At 43.9% G+C, this 22,436-nt stretch overlaps 1 protein-coding gene across 3 annotated transcripts in view; it reads left to right on the top strand.

Moving 5' to 3' along the window:
* The window catches only part of GALNT8 (polypeptide N-acetylgalactosaminyltransferase 8), a 44,930-nt gene that overhangs the window by 7,660 nt on the left and 14,834 nt on the right, over positions 1–22,436 (top strand). For 2 of the 3 annotated variants that reach the window (XM_055394698.2, XM_055394696.2), the window contains exons 2-6: positions 4,225–4,522; positions 14,759–14,925; positions 18,176–18,359; positions 19,686–19,883; positions 20,575–20,689. In XM_055394698.2, the coding sequence (XP_055250673.2) occupies positions 4,225–4,522; positions 14,759–14,925; positions 18,176–18,359; positions 19,686–19,883; positions 20,575–20,689 (962 nt within the window). The remainder of the gene's footprint in view (positions 1–4,224; positions 4,523–14,758; positions 14,926–18,175; positions 18,360–19,685; positions 19,884–20,574; positions 20,690–22,436) is intronic. The other variant, XM_055394697.2, reaches the window with a different exon arrangement.

The following is a 22,436-nucleotide window of genomic DNA, read 5'->3' as shown; positions in this document are numbered from 1 at the left end:
CCCCATGCTTAGCATAGAAGAGTTTGAATCAAAATATGATTTGGTTTGGAATACTGTGAAAATATCACGCCCATTTTATTTTCTGCCTGAGCAAATATGAAAGCTAGTCCCCAGGAGCCTTCCCTGAGAGATCCCCCATTAATTTTTCTTTCTGGGTTTGCTTTGACCATCCTCTTTCCGTCTCATAGGCACTTCTGTGGTTGACTCTCCTCATTCATGGGCCAGGTTTAGGTCATCTTCCAAAAATACCCTCCTCCCACTTGTCAGGTTTCCCTGCATCCTTCTTAGAGACTGGGAATGTAGCTGAAATTCTGCCCACATTTTGCACACCAAACCACACACTGTGGTGTGGGGCTGCCTCAGCCAAGAGGGGTTCACACAGTGGGACCGTCCTCTCCTGAAGCTGGTACCCCAGGGTTCAGTTCAGTTCAGTTCAGTCGCTTAGTCGTGTCCGACTCCTTGCAACCCCATGAACCACAGCACGCCAGGCCTCCCTGTCCATCACCAACTCCCCGAGTTCACTCAAACTCATGTCCATCTGTCGTCCCTGTCTCCTCCCACCCCTAATCCCTCCTAGCATCAGACTCTCTTCCAGTGAGTCAACTCATTGCATGAGGTGGCCAAAGTATTGGAGTTTCAGCTTCACCATCAGTCCTTCCAATGAACACCCAGGACTGATCTCCCTTAGAATGGACTGGTTGGATCTCCTTGCAGTCCAAGGGACTCTCAAGAGTCTTCTCCAACACCACAGTTCAAAAGCATCAATTCTTCAGCGCTCAGCTTTCTTCACAGTCCAACTTTCACACCTATACATGACCACGGGAAAAACCATTGCCTTGACTAGACGGACCTTTGTTGGCAAAGTAATATCTCTGCTTTGTAATATGCTGTCTAGGCTGGTCATAACTTTCCTTCCAAGGAGCAAGCGTCTTTTAATTTCATGGCTGCAATCAGCATCCGCAGTGATTTTGGAGCCCAAGAAAATTAAGTCTGACACTGTTTCCACTGTTTTTCCATCTATTTCCCATGAAGTGATGGGACCAGATGCCATGATCTTCTTTTTCTGAATGTTGAGCTTCAAGCCAACCTTTTCACTCTCCTCTTTCACTTTCATCAAGAGGCCTTTGAGTTCCTCTTCACTTTCTGCCATAAGGGTGGTGTCATCTGCATATCTGAGGTGATTTATACTTCTCCCAGCAATCTTGATTCCAGCTTGTGCTTCTTCCAGCCCAGCGTTCCTCATGATGTACTCTGAATGCAAGTTAAATAAGCAGGGTGACAATATACAACCTTGACGTACTCCTTTTCCTATTTGGAACCAGTTGCAATCATCCAAAAACGGGATTCTCTCTTCTAACTTGCAGGATGGTACTACATGAGTGAGAGGTGATCCCATCAATTTGGTTAGAGTTTAGTGTGTGTCTAAGGGAGGACTAGGGCTTCCCTGGTGATTCGGTGATAAAGAATTGCCAGCCAGTGCAGGAGACACAGGTTTGATCCCTGGGTCGGGAAGATCCCCTGGAGTGGGAAATGGCAACCAGCTCCAGCATTCTTGCCTGGGAAATTTCATGGACAGAGGAGCCTGGTGGGCTATAGACCATGGAGCAGAAAAGAGTCAGATACAAATAAAGTGCCTGAAAAGCAACAAAGGGAGGATTGGTGGGAACTTAAGTGAGTCCCCCTGGTGGAGCGCCTTTGAGTTGAAGCCACTCGGTGGGTATTTTGGGGGACTTTGAGGAGCTTTGGTGCTTTAAGTCTTAAAGCAGAAAAAATTCCACGTGAGAGAGGCAAAGTGATAGGTAAGGAATTTATTAGAACAGGAATTGAGAGTCCCTTTTCTAGAATAGAATTGAGAGTCACTGCAAGGAGATCAAGCCAGTCACTCCTAAAGGAACTCAACCCTGAATATTCATTGGAAGGACTGATGCTGAAGAAGCTCCAATACTTCGGTCGCCTGATGCAAAGAACTGACTCTTTGGAAAAGACCCTGATGCTGGGAAGGATTGAGGGCAGGAGGAGAAGAGGGTGACAGCGCATGAGCTGGTTGGATGGCATCATTGACTCGATCGACACGAGTCTGAGGAAGCTCCAGAAAGCCTGGCGTGCTGCAGTCCATGGGGTCACAAAGAGTTGGCCACGACTGAGCTGAGCTGAACTGATCAGAATAGGGTGCTTGAGAGGCTTAAAGTGGGCAGGCCAGAGGTGCTTCCGCAAGACCTAAGTGGGCTGCAGTTTTATAATCAAAGGAAAAGTGGGGAGGGGGAGCAGCCCTTCTTCCTCATTCTTGAGTAGATGTCACGCCTCCATCATCAGCCCCTTCTCCAGGTTGGGTAGGGGAGTTTTCTTGTCCCTCCCTGGTCAAGCCAGGACTGTCATGGCACTACGGGAAAATTATTCCACGTCTCAGTACAGTGAGTGCCTTTCACTTTGAAATGTCACCTTTCCATAAACTATTGTTTTGATGTGTGGAGAGAGCACGTCTTAAGGATCATTAACTTGTTGAGCTCACTGGGCAGGATGTGGGGCTCATGCCACCATTGTTTTATTCTTTGGGGGCATGTCTCGTGCTTCTGTTGCATGGGTTTGTGGCCAAGGAAGCCTGCTTGCTTCTGTGGTTAAGCAAACCTGCTTTCTTAAGTGACCATTAACTTACAGAGGTCTCCCATATTTTTTTTCTATTTACACCCCGCTACTGGTAGGCTGCAGTCCGTGGGGTCGCTAAGGGTCGGACACGACTGAGCAACTTCACTTTCACTTTTCACTTTCACACATTGGAGAAGGAAATGGCAACCCACTCCAGTGTCCTTGCCTGGAGAGTCCCGGGGACAGGGGAGCTTGGTGGGCTTCCGTCTATGGGGTCACACAGAGTCGGACACGACTGAAGTGACTTAGCAGCAGCAGCAGTGGGATTAACTATTTAATCACCTACTTCGTCCCTTTACTCTGTCCCTATCACCTTGATTACCATTTTGGGGTTGAATGCTGAAGAGTATCATAGTCAATATTGGACATGGGAAATACTAATCAGTCAACTCTAGCTTTCGTTCAATTGAAAGTTCCCAAGTATGGCTCCGGCCAGCATCTCTGTCCCCAGAGTGACAGCACGGCAACCCCCACCCCCAGGAAACTCTCTAAGACCAACGGGTAGGTCGGCCCAGGCTCCTATTAAATGACAGCTTTTGCTCTGGATCCTGGTGTGCTTGAGGTTCTGTGTGTGTGCCCTTGAAAAGTGAAATCTCTACTTCTCCCAGCCCTTTGGGACTTCAAAATTAAGTCTTTCTGGTCTTCAAAGCCAAATACTATGGAGGCTCATTTTCCTGGTGCAGGATTCCTGGGGAATCCTACATGCAGCTCAGAACTCTCACTCCTGGAGGAGAACCTCTGCAGTATAATCATTCTCCAGTCTGGGGATCTCCAATTTCTTTCTTTGGCTGTGCTGGGTCTTAGTTGCAGTACGTGGGATCTAGTTTCCCGATCATGGATCAAACCCAGGCCCCCTGCAGGGAGGTCCCTCCAGTTTCTTGATGCCTTTAGTTGTGGAAGATCTTTTCTGGTCCTTGTCACCTATGGTTGCTCTGTGGATGGTAGTGATGTTGGTGTACTCGAGAGAGGGTGATCTCGGGCTCTTTGTATTCTACCATCTCAGGTGATCCCAAATGTCCTTTTGGTTCCATTGAAGGAAGGAGTCGGAAGACTGTTGTAACTGCCCTTTACTTATCACGAAAGCCTGACTTTCCTCTTTCCTCAGCTGACACTTCCCTGCTGATCTCAACACACCCTCTCCCTCCTTACAGGCCTTGCCACGGCCATCCATTCAGCCTTCATCTCTGCCCTGAGTCCTGCCATCACCCGGGTCCCTGCAGCGTCCTGTGGTTAGCCGATCCAATCCCTCTGCCTCCCGCTCTGTAAATTCCTTTACCTGCCTCCTGCCTCACACTTTCACAGTGTGATCTGGGTTTTGTCATCCCCCCGAACTGCTCCCCTGAAAAAATGACAAACACTGTCTAGCCCTGACCATGACCTCAGGACCCTGGAGCAAGCTCATTCAACTTCTCCATAAGACTGCCATCTCTCCAGGCCTTCTCCTGCCGATATCTACAACTCCTTGCACACTTGTTCTGTTGCACCCTCCTAAAAGTCTGGGGAGAAAAACATTTTGAGAAAGTAACGCCCGGGTAGCTAACAATTGGCTGAGATGTTTTCTCCCATGCCCTTCCCTTGCAGAACAAACTATGAAGCTGGCTACGAAGCAATCAGAAGATGGGGTTGGCATGCTGGCAACGGTGAAAGATGAAAAGCATCCTTTTCCAGATACAGCTCACGCCAAGGAGGGTGGCTTCTTCAAGGAAAATCCCCACAAGGTTCTCTTCCCAGACTCAGAACTTTTCAGGAAGTGGGGTAGGGACCTTTCTGAGGCTCAGCAGAAGGAGGCTGAGGACCTCTTCCAGAAGTTTGGCTATAACGTGTACCTCAGTGACCGGTTGCCCCTGAATCGTACCATCCCGGACACTCGAGATTCCAGGTAAGACGGACCAAGGCAGGCTTCCTAGGGACCTCAATGTCATTTGAAGACAAGCTTTGGGAGGTGGCTTAGATGGTAAAGAATCTGCCTGCGATGCAGGAGACCCAGGTTCAATCCATGGGTCGGGAAGATCCCCTGGTAAGGGGAATGGCTATCCACTCCACTATTCTTACCTGGAGAATTCCACGGACAGAAGAGCCTGCTTACTGTCCATGGGGTCGCAGAGCTGGATACAGCTGAATGACTAACATTTTGAGAGCAACAGAAGTCAAGGGTTGAAAAGAAGGCTGGGAGAGTGATAAATTCGTGAAGAAGTGGGTCAGGGTATAGAAAGTTCTGGAAGACTGACAGAGCAGAATTCTTGACTTTAATCCATTTTATAATGGCAGCTATGAGAAGATACCTGACTGATTTAAGTATTTACAGCCCCTCAGAGCTGAGCAGAGGTATCAGAGAAACACAGATCCTTGAGAACTCTGATAGGATGGGTCTAACTCATAATTTTGCAGACGAGGAAACCGAGGCTGACAGAGAGAATCAACTTGGGCAAGTTGAAGGAAGTTAACAGTGCTACTCGTCTCCCTGATGCTTCTCTCAAAGTCTCTGCTTGGACCCCTCTTTATTTATTTTAAAAATATTTATTTATTTGGCTCTGCCGGGTTTTCTTTGCGGCATGCTGGATCTTTAGTTGCAACATGTGGGAACTAGTTCCCTGAGCAGGGGTCAAACCCGGGCCCCTGCGTTAGATGCACAGGGTCTCAGCCACTGGACCGCCAGGGTCTTATTAGTTTTAACTTAAAGAAACTTTCCTCTCTCCTTCTGTTTTCCCTTCCTACTTTTTTTCTCATTCTGCCTCTCCTTAGTAAGTTTTTTCTGCCTCCTTAATAAGTTTTAAAAATAACATTTTTTGGAGATAAAATTTACATATCATACAATTTACTAAAGTGTGTGATTTAATGATTTTTAGTTTATTCATCACCATTATCAATTTTAAAACATTTCCACCTCTTCCAAAAGAAAACCTACCCCTCCTAACAGGCTCTCCCCATCTGCCTACAACTTCCTCATCCTTAGGCAACTACTAATCTGCTTTCTGTCTCTATGGACTTGCCTCTTCTGGATGTTTTGTATAAGTGGAATCATATAACATGGAGTCTTCTGTGTGAAGCATAATGTTTTCAAGTGTCATTCATGCTGTAGCACTCATCACTACTTCATTTGTCACTATCGCTCCTTTTATGGTAAAATAAAATTTCCTTGTCCAGTTGTATACCACCTCTTCTTTATCTGTTTACCACTTGATGGACATTTGGATTATTTCCACTTTTCGACTGCTATGAATAATGCTGGTTTGAATATTTATGTACAAGTTCCTGTGTGGACATATGTCTTCATTTTTCTTGGTTATACCCTAGGAGTAGAATTGTTGGACCATATGATGACTCTATATTTAAACTTCCAAGGAATTGGCAGACTGTTTTCTAAGGTGGCTGCATCATTTTATATTCCCTCTAGCAGCATATGAGAGTTTTTATTTTTTTTAACATACTTATCAAGATTTGCTTTTTTTTTTTTTGATCATAGCCATCCTAGTGAGTGTGAAAGCGCAAAGTGCAAGTCACTCAATCGTGTCCGACTCTTTGTGACCCCATAGACTTTATAGTCCATGGAATTCTCCAGGCCAGAATACTGGAGTGGGTAACCTTGTCCTTTTCCAGGGGATTTTCCCAACTCAGGAATCAAACCCAGGTCTCCTGCATTGCAGGTGGATTCTTTACCAGTTGAGCCGCAAGGGAAGCCCAAGTGGTATACAATTTTGGTTTTGATTTAAATTTCCCCGCTGTCTAATTATGCTGAGCGTTTTTCATGTGTATACAGGATTTGTATATTTTCTTTGGAGAAATGTCCATTTAGACACTTTCTACTTTTAAGAAGGCATTTGTCTTTTCATTATTGAGTTGCAAGTGTTTTTTAATAGGAATTTGCCAATTTACCCTAAGTTTTTAAATTTGTGAGTGGCTAGTTGTTTATAGTATTTCCAGTTTTCTAATTTTCCTTGTAATGTTTTTCTTTGACCCAATGGTTGTTTAATTTCCACCTATTTGTGAATTTCTAATATCTTTCTGTTTTCCTCTCTCATGCCACTTTGCTGTGATCAGAGAATCACACTTGGTACAAATTCAGTCTTTTAAAGTGTATTGAGGGTCATTTTATGCTCTCGCACACAGCCTCTCCTGGAGAATGTTGCATACACAGTTGAAAGCAATCTGCTGTTGTTGTGTAGGCTGTTCTTACAGACGCCACGAGGTCTCTCCCATTGGTTGCAATGCTGTTTAAGTCTTACATTTCCTTGTTTGTCCTTTTATACAAAAAGACATTGTTTTATTTTTTGGCCGTGGTGGGCCTTTGTTTTTGCACACAGGCTTTCTCTAGTTGCAATGAGCGGGGTCTGCTCTTCCTTGCGGCGGTGGCTTCCCTTGCTGTGGAGCACGGTCTCTAGGCACACGGGCTTTAGTTGTTGCAGCATGTCAGTTCAACAGTTTCAGCTTATGGGCTCTACAGTGCTGGCTCCGTAGTTGTGGCACATACTTCATTGCTCCGAGGCATGTGAGGTCTTCCTAGAACAGGGATTGAACTGGTGTCCCTTGCATTGCAAGGTGGATTCTTAACCACTGGACTACCAGGAAAGCCCTCCTTATTTATCATGTGTTTAGTAGTTGTATGGGTCTTCCCTTGTGGCTCAGACAGTAAAGAATCTGCCTGCAATGCCGGAGATCTGGGTTCGATCCCTGGGTTGGGAAGATCCCCTGGAGAAGCAAATGGCAACCCAGTCCAGTATTCTTGCCTAGAGAATCGCATGGACAGAGAAGCCTGGCAGGCTACAGTTCATGGGCTTGAAAAGAGTTGGACATGACTGAGTGACTAACACTTTCCTTTCCACTTTCCTTGAAAGCAGGGTATTGAAATCGCCAGTGATTATTGCTGATTGGTCTGTTACTCCCTTCAGTCTGTCAGGTTTTGTTTCGTGTATTTTGGTACTCTCTTGCTAGGAATATATGTTTAAAATTGGTATATCTTCCTGATGGTTATATCCTTTTATGGTTACAAAGTCTCTCCCTTTATAACTAGCAACATTTTTATTTTACCATCTATTTTGTCTGATGTTAGTATAACCTCTTTAACTTTTTATGGTTGCTGTTTGAGGATATATCGTTTACTTTCAACCTACTTGTATCTTTTGATCTAAAATGTTTCCTAAAGACAGCATATCAGTTCAGTTCAGTTCAGTCGCTCAGTCGTGTCCGACTCTTTGCGACCCCATGAATCACAGCGTGCCAGGCCTCGCTGTCCATCACCAACTCCCAGAGTTCACTCAAACTCATGTCCATTGAGTCGGTGATGCCATCCAGACATCTCATTCTCTGTTGTCCCCGTCTCCTCCCGCCCCCAATCCCTCCCAGCATCAGACTCTTTTCCAGGGAGTCAACTCATCGCATGAGGTGGCCAAAGTACTGGAGTTTCAGCTTTAGCATCAGTCCTTCCAATGAACACCCAGGATTGATCTCCTTTAGAATGGACTGGCTGGATCTCTTTGCAGTCCAAGGGACTCTCAAGAGTCTTCTCCAGCACCACAGTTCAAAAGCATCAATTCTTCGACGAACAGCTTTCTTCACAGTCCAACTCTCACATCCATACATGACCATGGGAAAAACCATAGCCTTGACTAGAGCCAAAAAAAATAAAGTCTGACACTGTTTCCACTGTTTCCCCATCTATTTCCCATGAAGTGATGGGACCAGATGCCATGATCTTCGTTTTCTGAATGTTGAGCTTCAAGCCAAACTTTTCACTCTCCTCTTTCACTTACATCAAGAGGCTTTTTAGTTCTTCTTCACTTTCTGCCATAAGGGTGGTATCATCTGCATATCTGAGGTTATTGATATTTCTCCCAGCAATCTTGATTCCAGCTTGTGCTTCTTCCACCCCAGCGTTCCGCATATAGTTGGACCTTTTTTGAAAAAATGCAGTCAGACAATATTTACCTTTTGATTGGATTGCTTAATTCACCCACAATCATTGTTTTTATTGACATAGTTGGATTCACCTCTGCCATTCTATTTTTGTTTTCTAATGTCTCTCGTTTTCCCTCTATTCCTTCATTACTGCTTGTTTTTTACATTAAGTGGCTATTTTCTAATGTAACAGTATAATTCTTTAAATAACTTTTCAGTATATTTTTATAGTTGTTTTCTTAATGGTTGTTCTATGACTTGTCACATGCATCTTAACTTATCAGAGTCTATTTAGACTTATTTCATTGAGATATAGGAAGATTATATTTATAGCTCTATTCCCTCTTCCTCGTTTTTTCTATTATTTTTATACATATTTCAAATTGTATGGTACAAACTCCAAAATATACTATTATGATTACATTACATAATTTTATGTCTATTAAAGAAGATGAGAAAAAAGGAGAGGAAGTATAAATTTACAGTGTGTTATATTTATCTTATTTACCATGTCTGATTCTCTGCACTTACTCCTGTAGACTCAATTTACCATCTGGTGTTATTTCTTTTCTTCAACACAGTTTTGCTCCCATCCATTCCTTTTGTGCTGTTTTGTCAAGTATATTAAACTGCTGTATGTTATAGTCCCAATAATACATACACTTTAAAAAATACAATTGCTTTTAAAGTGTTAAGAGAAGAAATACATTGTCTTTTATAATCACACAGTTACCTTTGCTGGTGCTCTTTGTTTTTGCCTGTGTGTGTATGTGTGTGTATTTGCATTATGGCCCAAGATCATTTGCTTTTAGCCTAAAAAGACTCACAGACTTAGAGAATGAACTTAGGGTTACTGGATGGGAGGGAAAGAGGAAGAGATAGTTAGGAAGTTTGGGCTTAACATGTATATGCTACTATATTTAACATAGGTAACCAGCAAGGACCTACTGTATATCACAGGGAATTCTGCTCAATATTATGAAACAATCTAAATGGGAAAATAATTTGAAAAATAAGAGATAACTGAATCGCTTTACTGTATACCTGAAGTTATCACAACATTGTTAATCAACTATACGCCAATATAAAATAAACAGTTAAAAAATGTTAAAATAATAAAAAACAAGTATAGAAAAAGAAATTCGTATTTCTTTTAAGGTAGTCTGCTACCAACAAATTCTCTCAATGTTTGCTTGCCTTTATTTCCTCTTCACATTTGAAAGATGTAAGATGCTTTGTTGACAGTCTTTTTTCTTTGGACAATTTCAGTATGCTGTCCTACTACTTTCTATTTTTATTGTATTTGATGAGATGTCAACTCTTAATATTGTTGAGGGTCTCCTTGTATGTGGTGAGTCATTTTTCTCTGACTACTTTCAATATTTTATCTTTGGCTTTCGGTGTTTGGACTAAGGTGTGTCTGGGTGTGCATCTCTGCATTTCTCCTACTTTCCTTGGAACCTGCCTCAATTTCATCATTTAAGTCTTTAGGTGTGTGGATAATATGCTGAGATCAGTGGGTAACTGACGCATTTTGGAGCATTAAGGTTGAATTCTATAGAGATTAAATCATGAAACTGCTTGTTAGAAAGTATTAGTGTGGATGCAAACTATGTCTGATTCAAGTACCCTTCTATACTTGAATAACATGAGTCATATCTGCTGCTTACAAACCAAATGCATGCTCTTCCGTCCTGCTGACCATAAAAAAAAACAAAAAAACCCATGTGACTCCAATGGATGGATTCTAGAACTAAGGCATCCTGGAAACCACCATGCTTTCAGAACTATAGGAAGACCACTCCCTGGACTTTAAAAATTTTATTTTATTTATTATTTATTTTTGACTGTGCTGGGTCCTCACTGCTGCATGAGGGCTTTCTCTAGTTGTCACAAGCTGGGACTCTTCTTTGTTGCGGTACGTGGGCTTCTCTTTGCGATGGCTTCTCTTGTTGCAGAGCACAGGCTCTACAGCACCGGCTTAGTAGCCGTGGCACATGGGCTTAGTTGCTCTGCGGCATATAGAATCTTCCTGCATCAGGGATCAAACCTGTGTCCCCTGCATTGGCAGATTGATTTCTGTCCACTGGACCACCAGGAAAGTCCTCCTTGGACTTTCTCTGAGAAAGAAGTAATTTAGTGATTCAGAGCCGTCACATAAATTATAAGATAATATGAGGAAAGGCCTCCCATGTCTGCTACTGCTGCTGCTGCTAAATCACTTCAGTCATGTCTTACTCTGTGTGACCACATAGATGGCAGCCCACCAGCAAGACGCAAAGTGGTGGTCATCACTACTGGTTTCCCCAGTTTTCTGGATGGTTGTCTGATACCAGAAACATGCCAGTCCTGGCAGTCTCCAAGTGGTCACATCCTCCCTTTAACTTTCAGAGACCAGAGAAAGGCCATTGAGGGGAATCAGTAAACTTCATTGAGTTTTAAGTAGATCCTGCATGCTCAGTTGCTTCTTTCGTGTACAACTCTTTTTCAAGTCCATGGACTGTAGCCCGCCAAGCTCCTCTTTCCATAGGATTCTCCAGGCAAGAATACTGGAGTGGGTTGCCATTTCCTCTTCCAGGGGATCTTCCTGACCTAGGATCAAACCCATATCTCCTGTGTCTCATGCATTGGCAGGCAGATTCTGTACCACTGAGCCACCTGGGAAGCCCTAAGTAGATATTAAGTTCCAACAAACAATTAAACACATGGAAAAGCAGGGCTTCAATAGTTAATCTTTAATAGGGAGTTCAGAAAAATGCCATGACCAGATTAGTCACAAAACTTGCAGGGCCCAGTGCAAAATGAAAATGTGGGGCTTGTTTTTTAAAAATTGCTAAAAAATAGTTCAAGATGGTGACTGCTGCTGCTGCTGCTGCTGCTGCTAAGTCACTTCAGTCGTGTCCGACTCTGTGTGACCCCATAGACGGAAGCCCACCAGGCTCCCCCGTCCCTGGGATTCTCCAGGCAAGAACACTGGAGTGGGTTGCCATGGACAGCAAATTATTAAATCGAGTTAATTCACAAGTGTCGGGACCTGTGTGATTGCACAAGTCACACACCCAGAAAGCTGGCCTTGCTGCCTGCCTAACTTGCCTCAGTAAATCCCAATGTATCAATAAGAAGATGTTTGGCAATTCTTGCATGTGTGCATATCAGTTTATTTGCTTTCCACAACAGCAGTTTCTAGCAAAGTTGTGATTTGCATACAACTTATCTTTATAGCTCTAACTTCTGGGATCTGGCTGTGGTGCTAGTGGTAAAGAACCTGCTTGCCAGTGCGGGAGACATAAGAGACATGGGTTCGATCCCTAGGTCAGGAAGATCCCCTGGAGAAGGGCATGACAACCCACTCCAGTATTCTTTCCTGGAGAATCTCATAGACAGGAGCCTGGCGGGCTACAGTCTATAGGGTCGCAAAGAGTCAGACTTGACTTAAGCAACTTTGCACACACTTACAGCTCTAACATTTAGAAATTGCTTACCTTATATATTTCTTGCTTTGTACCCTGCTGTTGCTAAGGGTGAGTGAGTGCATGTGGGTGTGCAGAGTTGTGTCTGCCTCTCTTTGATCCCATGGACTGCAGCCTACCAGACTCCTCTGTCCATGGGATTCTCCAGGCAAGGATACTGGAGTAGGTTGTCATTTCTTCTCCAGGGGATCTTTCTGACCCAGGGATTAAACCCACATCCCCTGCTTCTCCTGCTTGGCTGGTGGATTCTTTACCACTGAGCCATCTGGGAAACCCACTAAGGGTGAGGGGCAATTGTAATTCTATACTGGAAGTATTTGCTAAAGATTAATTCCTGCAGCTGTTAACCAACCAATAAACTTTTTTTAGTATATTTTACTGCACTATCCAATATGGTAGCATCAGTCACATGTGGCTATTTAATTAAAATTGGATTAAATTAAAAAGCAGTTTTTTTTTAGTTTACATAGCCTTGTTATAATGTTTACTAGCCACATGTGGCTAGTGTAGATCACAATGGACAGCATATACAGATCATCTATATCACTGCAGGAAATTCTACTGGACAAAACTGGTCTACACATGCCAGTCAGGTGCTAGGAAACAAGGAGAAAGGAGAAATCCTTCTTGCAGACTTCTGTATGGCTTTTCAGTGTTACTTGAAATTCCCTGCATGGCCTTTTGGAGTCCCTTGATGTGTCTCCAGAGTCAATCTCGATTACTCTGCATTTCATCAATGTTGGAGTGGCAAGAAAAAGGAGGAAGTGATTTGGGGAGAAAAGCTTAGACTGTGCAATTCCTCTTTTTAATTTTTTTCCAACTTGTGTTTATTTATGTTATTTATTTGTGTTACTTTTATATTCTGTTTCCTGATCTCTCAAAGCCTTATAATGTTCCATTTTGCCTTCCGAGAATTTGTTTTTTTGACAGTTCTGTAATCAGGGGAAATGTGTTCTGATTCTTTAAAAAATTTTTTTTATTGGAGTACAGTTGCTTTACAGTGTTGTGTTAGTTTCTGCTCTAGGCAAAGTGAATCAGCCATGAAGTGAAAATTGAAAGTGCTAGTCACTGAGTCATGTCTGAGTTCACCCCATTAGTTATGTTCACACTGTTGGTTATTAGGGAAATGAAAATCAAAGCAATGGTAAGACAATACTTCATACTCTTGGAAGGCTATCATCCCAATGACAGACAAGGCAAATATTGTCCAGAACATGGAGAAAAATTGAAGCGATCATTTATTATTGGTGGGAATGTAAAATGGTGCAGCCGCTTTAGAAAACAGTATAATAGTTCATCAAGTTGTTAACTGTAGAGTTACCACGTGATTTAACAATTTCACTCTTCAGTGCAGTTCAGTTCAGTCATTCAGTCTTGTCCAACTTTTTGGAACCTATAGACTGCAGCTTGCCAGGCTTCCCTGTCCTTCACCGACTCCTGGAACTTGCTCAAACTCGTCCATTGAGTTGGTGATGCCATCCAACCATCTCATCCTGTCGTCCCCTTCTCCTCCTGCCTTCAGTCTTTCCCAGTATCGTCAGGGTCTTTTCTAATGAGTCAGCTCCTCACATCAGGTAGCCAAAGTATTGGGAGCTTCAGCTTCAGCATCAGTCCTTCCAATGAATATTCAGGGTTGATTTCCTTTAGGATTGACTGATTTGATCTCCTTGCAGCCCAAGGGACTCTCAAGAGGATCTTTCTCCAAAGATCTTCACCTAGGGTGAGGTGTGTGTATAGTAAAATGAAAATATGCCAACATAAACACTCATTCAAGAATTTTCATAGTGGCATTTATAACAGCCAAAAAGTAGAAGCATCCTAAATGTCCAGTATTGGATGAATAGATAAATATGTGACATATCCATGCAATGTAATATTATTTGACAATAGAAAGAAGTGAAGTGCTGACATATGGTACAACATTGATGAACTTTGAAAACATTATTCTGGGCGAACACAAGAGACGACATATTGTATGCTTCCATTTATACAGAAAGTCCAGAACGGGCAATTCTATAGAGATAAAAAGTAGATTAATAATTGCCTATGGCTGAGGGGGAATGGGATTGGGGAGAAATGAAGAAATACTGCTAATGGATATGGGGTTTCTTTCTAGCATGATGAAACTGTCCTAAAATTAGATGGTGGTGATGGTTGCCCAGCTCTGTGAATATTATTAAAAACAATGAATTGTGAAGTTTTAAATGGGTGACTTTTATTGTGTGTGAAATATATCTTGATGAGGACGTTAAAAAAGAGTAAGCCAGTGCCTCACATATGGTAAGCATTTACTAAGTGTGAGCTGTGACATTTAAAGCACGTGTCAAGCACACTTCTTTGGAGAGTTTGCCACCTCTCTGTAGTGGTGAAGTTGAGGGATGTGTCCAAATGATGGAAGGTCTGAGAATGTGGGGAAAGGGAGGCAGAAAGAGGACTTCTGGCAAAGAAGTTACTTTGGGGCAGGGGAAGGAACGGGAATTCTTTGTGGGGCAGGTTGACTGTTCAAGGAGAAAGTCTACTGATGATTAATCAAGAAGAAATGAAGTTTATCCCCACAACTGGAGAACTTTGGACAGACAAATGCAAAATCTTTCTACTGTGATAAGCAACTGACAGTTTCCCGTCCTAATGAGTTTGAGAGTTGGTGAACTGATTTAATTATTATAACATCCTATGTAGTGAAGGGGGACTTCGGAGAACAATGTTTAAGTAATTAAAAGAGTGATATGGTTACTATAAAAGGTCTCTTACAGGTGTCATTGGAAGCGGTATCCTTCACAGCTCCCATCTCTCAGCGTCATCCTCATATTCGTGGATGAAGCTCTGTCTGTCATCCAGCGAGCCATCACCAGCATCATCCAGCGGACCCCGCCTCAATTGTTGAAGGAGGTCATTTTAGTGGATGATTTTAGCTCAAATGGTGAGCAACTTGATCAAGGAATAGTATAAAAATGACCATGTTTGGATTATGCTAGGATAAAGGGGTTTTAGCTTAGCTTCCCAGGAGGCACTGTGGTAAAGAACCCGCCTGCCCATCCAGGAGATGCAGGTTCGATCCCTGAGTCAGGAAGTTCCCCTGGAGGAGGGCATGGCAACCCACTCCAGTATTCTCGCCTGGAGAATCCCATGGACAGAGGAGCCTGGGGGACAACAGTCCATAGGGTTGCAAAGAGTCAGACACTACTGAGGAAGCACACACACACATACGAGAACAGGAAGTTGGGTTTCTCATGGAGGGAAAAGAGAGGGACTGTTTATTGACTGTGCTGGGCACGTTAATCTTCCCATAGTCGAGATAGGGGATGATTCTCTTGGTCACACAGAAGAAGAAACTAAGACAGAGAGGTCACACAGTGTGCTCCAACCACGTGGTGAATCTGCAGTCAGTCAGGCCCATGCACCATGAGGGAGACTGCAGAGGGAGAGGCGGGTCCACAGGAAAACCCCAGATACCAGGAAGAGACCCAGAATCATCCCCTAGGAGGAAACCCCAATCTTCCTGGGTATTTAAGCCTGGAGAGAAGGGAGCTCTGGGTGCTGAGACTCTCCACAGTGGCTGGGTCTCTTGCTCAGGCCCTGCCCTCTCACCCAGCCTGGTCCAGTCCGCCCTGAGATGACACAGGGAGAAGTGGAAGGCAGTGCACTCGAGTCTTCACTTTATGGAATCTCAGTTCCTCCCTTACAAGCTCTATCCCTTGAGTGACTTACTTCTGCACTAGCTCCCTTGTCTGCAAAGCACGGACGTTGAGAATAATTATGATCTCATGGACTACAGTGAGAATTAAAGAGGTAGTAATAGCAGTTAACATCATTTATTCTAAATACCTTATGTTCGTTAACTATTTGAAGCCAAAGAAAGCTCTAGGCTGTTCCAGACGCTATGTATAACACATCCTGCTCACTTGGGTCAGGAACCCGTTTGTGTCTTCCACGGAGATAATTTGTTTGGGAGGGCATGGCAGAGGGAACTGTCGGTCATTCTTTGATTGGTGTCATTGGGGCAGCAATCACCTTCTCTCTCAGTAACCATGGGAACAGCAGCCAGTTTGAGCCTGCACTGAATTATGTATTGTGTTAAAATCTTTTGTGTGTGTGTTAAATTGAGGAAAATGATTGGAAGTCTCTACCACGTTGGCCCCAGGAGAAGCTTACTGCTCACGTGACTTCAGGTGGTGGCGAGTCTCTGCTACTTCAGTGTCGCCATCTGTAAAACCATAGTGCTTCCTCACAGGGCTGTTTGGGAATTAACACATGTGCAGTCCTCAGCCCAGGGCTTATCCCTAGTAAATGCTGACTAGCGTAATTCTCCTTGTCCTCACCATCAATAGTAGCAAGATTGAAATGCTACACATTGACATGAGAGGTGTACCCACTTCCTTTGTTCCCCCTAGATATGAAGCTTAATTTGCATCCAGTCAAATATTTCAAGGGTCAACAGATTTAATCCAAGTTTTTCAAAAATGATAGGATAGCACAGACATCTCTTTTTAAAACAGAGGAGAGAGAGAAGAAGAAACTCTGAACAACGTGGAGGAGTGAATCGTGTTGGCATTATTTTAGAGATTGTTGTTCATTCATTCAGTTGTGTTTGGCTCTTTGTGACCCCATGGACTGCAGCACACCAGGCCTCCCTGTCCATCACCATCTCCTGGAGCTCACTCAGACTCATGTCCATTGAGTCGGTGATGTCATCCAACAATCTCATCCTTTGTCATCCCCTTCTCTTCCTGTGTTCAATCTTTCCCAGCATCAGGATCTTTTCCAGTGAGTCAGATCTTCACATCAGGTGGCCAAAATATTGGCACTTCAGCTTCAGTATCAGTCTCTCCAGTGAATATTCAAGACTGATTTCCTTTAGGGTTGACTGGTTGGATCTCCTTGCAGTCTAAGGGACTCTCAAGAGTCTTCTCCAACACCACAGTTCAAAAGCATCAATTCTTTGGCACTCAGCCTTCTTCATTTTGGGGATAAACTTATTAGATAGAAGCTGAAATGCAGATTCATCTGGGCATTCCATCCCAGTTGGGCCTCAGCGGTCAAATAGGAATATCTAAAAGAAGATGAAACAATTTCAGTTGTTTATGTGCTCTCCGTAAAATCTGGAGAGTTTAGCTGTGGAGATGATATTCAGGCTGTATCTGCAATGTCTGTCCAGTAGCAACCCTACGTTAGTTAGGTCAGGTGTGTCCCATTCATTTTTTAAAAACTTTTCAGTTCAGTTCAGTTCAGTTTAGTCGCTCAGTCGTGTCCGACTCTGCTCTACAATGTTGTGTTGGTTTATACTGTACAGCAAAGTAAATCAGCTATATCCTCTTTTTTTTGAATTTCATTCCTATGTAGGTCACCACAGAGCACTGAGTTCCCTGACCCAAGGATCAACCTCATGTCTCCTGCATTGCAGGCAGATTCTTTACTGTCTGAGCCACCAGGGAAACCCCAGGTTCTCATTAGTTATCTATCTTATACACAGTGTCACAGTGTATATGTGTCAATCCCAATCTCCCAGTTCATCTCACCCACACTTTCTCCCTTTGGTGTCCATATTTGTTCTCAACATCTGTGCCTTTGTTTTGCAAATAAGATCATCTATATCATTTTTCTAGATTCCACATTATGTGTTAATCTCATATTTAGTTTTCTCTTTCTGACTTACTTCATTCTGCGTAACAGTCTCTAGATCCACTCATGTCTCTGCAAATGACACAACTTCATTCTTTTTTATGACTGAGTAATATTCCATTGTATATATGTACCACATCTTCTTTATCCATTCCTGTTGATGGATGTTTAGGTCCCTTCCAAGTCCTGGCTAATGTAAATAGTGCTGCAATGAACATTGGAGTGCCTGTGTCTTTTCAAATTATGGTGTTCTCTCATCCCATTCATTCTTATAATAATTTCTCAATATGCTTAAAGTACCTGTAACAGTGCCTGATACAGCAGTTTTACTGTGCTAAGATAGTTTAACCTCAAGAGAAAGATTAAGAATGGGAACATTAATTCTGAGGATGGAAGGCAGAGGAGAAGCTGGTGTAGGGGAAAGTCAAGTCTGTAGAATTGCTCACCCTATGCTAGAGGTAGTCCAACCATTACGATATCCTAGCATAAAATCTCTGCACCATGTTGATTATTGCACTCAGAATTTCTATAGGTGTGCCTTTGGTTGGCAGGAGAATTAAAGGCAGACTTGGACGAGAAGATTAAGCTTTACAACCAGAAGTCTCCAGGACTCCTGAAGATAATACGGCACACCGAGAGAAGAGGTCTGGCTGCTGCTCGCAACACCGGCAGGGAAGCGGCCACGGCTGATGTGGTTGCCATCTTGGATGCTCATGTTGAAGTGAATGTTGGGTGGTAAGGCTCCAGGGGCTCCATGAGGGGGAGGGGAGAGAGGAGAAATTGTACATACAATGAGCAGAGACAGGATATTGTGGAAGTAGGGAAAGTGAATACCAGAACTTAAGGGAAGCTCCAAAAACAGGATGTTTTCATTCAAGGACTTTGTTTGGCTGCAGGAAGTAGTCTAGAGAAAAAACAATAGGCTTGGAGTATTGACAACTGTATACCAACCCTGACTATGCCAGATATTTTGTGACTTTGAATGAGTCAAAACTTAAGGCTTCCCTAGTGGCTCAGCAGTAAAGAATCTGCCTGTCAATGCTGGAGATGCAGGTTCGATCCCTGGGTTGGGAAGATATCCTGGAGTAGGAAATGGCAACACACTCCAGTATTCTTGCCTGAATCCCCAAGGACAGAGGAGCCTGGTAGGTTATAGTCCATGGGGTCGCAAAAGAGTTGGACACGACTTAGCAACTAAACAAACAAATTACTTTATCTGTAAAATGAAGAGGTTCAGTTCAGTTGCTTAGTCGTGTCCAACTCTTTGTGACCCCATGGACTGCAGTATGCCAGGCTTTCCTGTCCATCACCAGCTTCCGGAGCTTGCTGAAACTCATGTCCATTGAGTCAGTGATGCCATCCAACCATCTCATCCTCTGTTGTCCCCTTCTCCTCCTGCCTTCAATCTTTCCCAGCATCAGGGTCTTTTCTAAGAGTCAGTTCTTCACATCAGGTGGCCAAAGTATTGGAGCTTCAGCATCAGTTCTTCCAGTGAGTATTCAGAATTGATTTCCTTTAGGATGGACTGGTTGGATCTCCTTGCAGTCCAAGGGACTCTCAAAAGTCTTCTCCAGCATCACAGTTCAAAAGCATCAATTCTTCAGCACTCAGCTTTCTTTATGGTCCAAATCTCACACCCATACACGAAGAGACTATCTTTTGGTAATTCTTAAGGTTTTCCCATGAAGTTCTATGATACGAAGAGCTGTGTTATTCAAAGAATGTGGGGAATCAGTTAGTAAAGAGATGTTATTTTGGAAGCAGGGAGACCCAAGAAGTAAAGCAAATTCAGGCAGATACTGATTGCACTGCTCACAGTGGCTTGGGGTTGGTACTTGGGTATCCCAGTTTAAAATGTGCTCTTGACTGGGGTCAGCCCCAGCTATTTCTCAAACCTGCAGATTCTCGGCACTCTGGAGAGTTCTGCCCACTAGCCAGCATGGCCTGAGTGAAGAAGGTGGTCAGGGTCAGGACAAGGGGATGGGAGGGAGCAGCTTTGTCTGCTCGCTTTGGCTGTTATCCTCAAATCCCACCTGGGTCTGTTACACACCCTTCTTGCAGGGCGGAGCCCATCTTGGCTCGGATTCAGGAAGACCGCGCTGTGATCGTGTCTCCTGTGTTTGACAACATTCTTTTTGACACCTTTGAACTGATTAAGTATGCACTGGCAGTTGACGGGTTTGATTGGGAACTCTGGTGCCGCTATGATGCACTGCCGAAAGACTGGATTGATCTCCACGATGTCACTGCTCCTGTGAGGTCAGTCTGCATGAGCTTGGGAAACTTGACTAGTCTGGGGGAAATCAGTGATGGGTGGTCTGGGCTTTTTTGTCCTTGGTGGTAGTCTTAGGAGCGGGGTGAGAGGAGCAGAGGAGTTGGGGTGAAGGACAGTGGATAGAGAAAAAAAGAAGCAGATCTCATAACCGACACGGACCTACTGCAGAGCACATGGAACTCTGCTCAAGGTTACGTGGCAGCCTGGATGGTAGGGGGGTTTGGGGGAGAATGGATACATGTCTATGTATGGCTGAGTCTCTTCACTGTTCATGGGAAGCTATCACAACGTTGTTAATTGGCTATATCCCAACACAAAATTAAAAGTTAAAAAAAAAGAGTGAGCTGATCCCAGAAAAGAAATCACAGATACTTTGGCTATTTAAGGAATTTTAAGCAAAAGCAAAGTGTATAATGTTTTAGAAAGCATTTCAACCCCTTTCAACATTTATCAGGCTATGAAGTAGGGATACCAAGATGGATTTCAATATAACGTGAGACGGGAAGGCTCCGTGCTCTTAGTTCAGACTGAGGATTTAGGGAAAGCCTTCAGGATAAGAAGAAACTTGTGTAGAGAGAGTTTCAAAGGCTACATCCTCACTGAGCTTCCACCCGTCACCTTCATCCTGACATTCCGCGTCCGGGGTTAGTGATTCTCTTGCCGTGCACCCCACAGAAGTCCTTCCATCATGGGCATCCTGGCTGCCAACAGGCTCTTCTTGGAAGAAATTGGCTCTCTGGATGCTGGGATGCTGACTTATGGAGGAGAGAATGTGGAACTTAGCCTGAGGGTAGGTACGTTTCCATTCTCATTATGGGACAAAGCAGAAGGGTAAGGTAGAGGATCTCTAGAATCTTGGAACAAGGATGGATGCCATTGGCTCAAGAGGTGAACAAATCCTCATGTTTCCAGGTCACTAAGGAGAGGCTGTGGAACTTGTAGTGTGGAGCTTCTTGGTATAGGTCTGTATAGTCTGGGAGATACTGCTGGGAAGATGGTGTTCCTATTTTCCTGATGACTTCAGGCATATTCCAAGCATCTCCTGAGATACACCAACTTTGGGGTGGGTGGTTCTCTGCAAGACCAGTCAGACAGGAACTGGAATGGGCAGAGGGACAAGAGGATATAGATGTGTGGGCAGCCAATCTGTCCCCCTATGGACAGCCAAACAGCTGACAGGATGACATGAGTTCATGTCCATTTTCTTTCATGATCTGTTCCCCAGTTTTGTTGTTGTTTAGTCCCTAAGTCGGGTCCAACTCTTTTGCATCTCCATGGACTGTAGCAACTGAACACTTGAGTGGACTGTAGCCCTTCTGGATCTTTTGTCCATGGAATTTTCCCCGGCAAGAGTCCTGGAATGTGTCGCCATTTTCTTCTCCAGGAGATCTTCTTCCTGACCCAGGGATCGATCCCTCATCCCCTGCCTTGCAGGTGATTCTTCTCGCATGAGCCACCAGGGAAGCCCCAGTTTATTTCCCTCCTAAGGATGACAGTGCAGTTCAAATGTGAAATGATTTATAAATGTTTGAGAATTAGAATCCTTGTTTGATTTCTGTGACAGAGGCCAAAATAACAGAGATTTAAATGAGATAGAAGTTAACTCCTGTTCCAGTTTGAACTTGAGCAGTTCAGGACGCAGATGACAGCTCCAGTCTTCCCTGGTGGCTCAGCAGTAGAGAATCTACCTACAGCCCAGGAGACCGCCTGCAATGCAGGAGACGTGGGTTTGATCCCTGGATTGGGAAGATCCCCTGGAGTAGGAAGTGGCAACCCACTCCAGTATTCTTGCCTGGGAAATCCTATGGACCGAGGAGCCTGTCTGGCTATAGTCCGTAGGGTCACATGGGTTGGACATGACTTAGTGACTAAATTACCACCAGCAGGGTGTTGGGAACCAAACCTATTCCATCTCATTGTTCTGATACACTCAACAACACATCTGTATTCTCATCGGTATGAAGAGAACAGCTTCTCAGGTGGCTCAGTGATAAAGAACCTGCCTGCCGAAGCAGGAGATGTAAGAGATGTGGATTTGATCCCTGGGTCAGGAAGATCCCCTGGAGGAGGGCATGGCAACCCACTCCACTCATTCCAGGCTCCTTTGTCCATGGAATTCTCCAGGCAAGAATACTAGAGTGAGTTGCCATACCCTCTGAAGAGTCATTCTTCCCTTTTCTTGATAAAACAGTACTCGTAGTCAGCTTCTGTGGTTTGTGCATGTGGCCATTTGTCCTTTCAAACCTCTAAGCATTTGCTAGGATGTACATTTCTCTAGGAACAGACCTTGGAGAACATGTGATGTTTTATTCTGACACCTAGAGGCCATGGCACTGATGGTGTTGCTGGATGTGTATAAATACAGATGGAGTTTTGGTCTGAATGGAGAGAAAGTACACCCACCCTGGTTCAGCACCTTGTGTATCCCTGGCACTGTGCCAGAGCATCACAGAATCCTTCTGGCTTTGTCATTTCTTAGCTGGTAAGGGTGGGCCCATTACCTTAATGGGAATAATCACAATGCCTACTTGGTGAAA

Source organism: Moschus berezovskii, chromosome 6 (genome assembly GCF_049115385.1).
Source record: "Moschus berezovskii isolate FMDL1 chromosome 6, NW_MosBer_1.0, whole genome shotgun sequence".
Lineage (NCBI taxonomy): Eukaryota > Metazoa > Chordata > Mammalia > Artiodactyla > Moschidae > Moschus > Moschus berezovskii.
The sequence above is the reverse complement of the archived record's forward strand: the minus strand, read 5'-3'. Positions and strand labels throughout refer to the sequence as shown.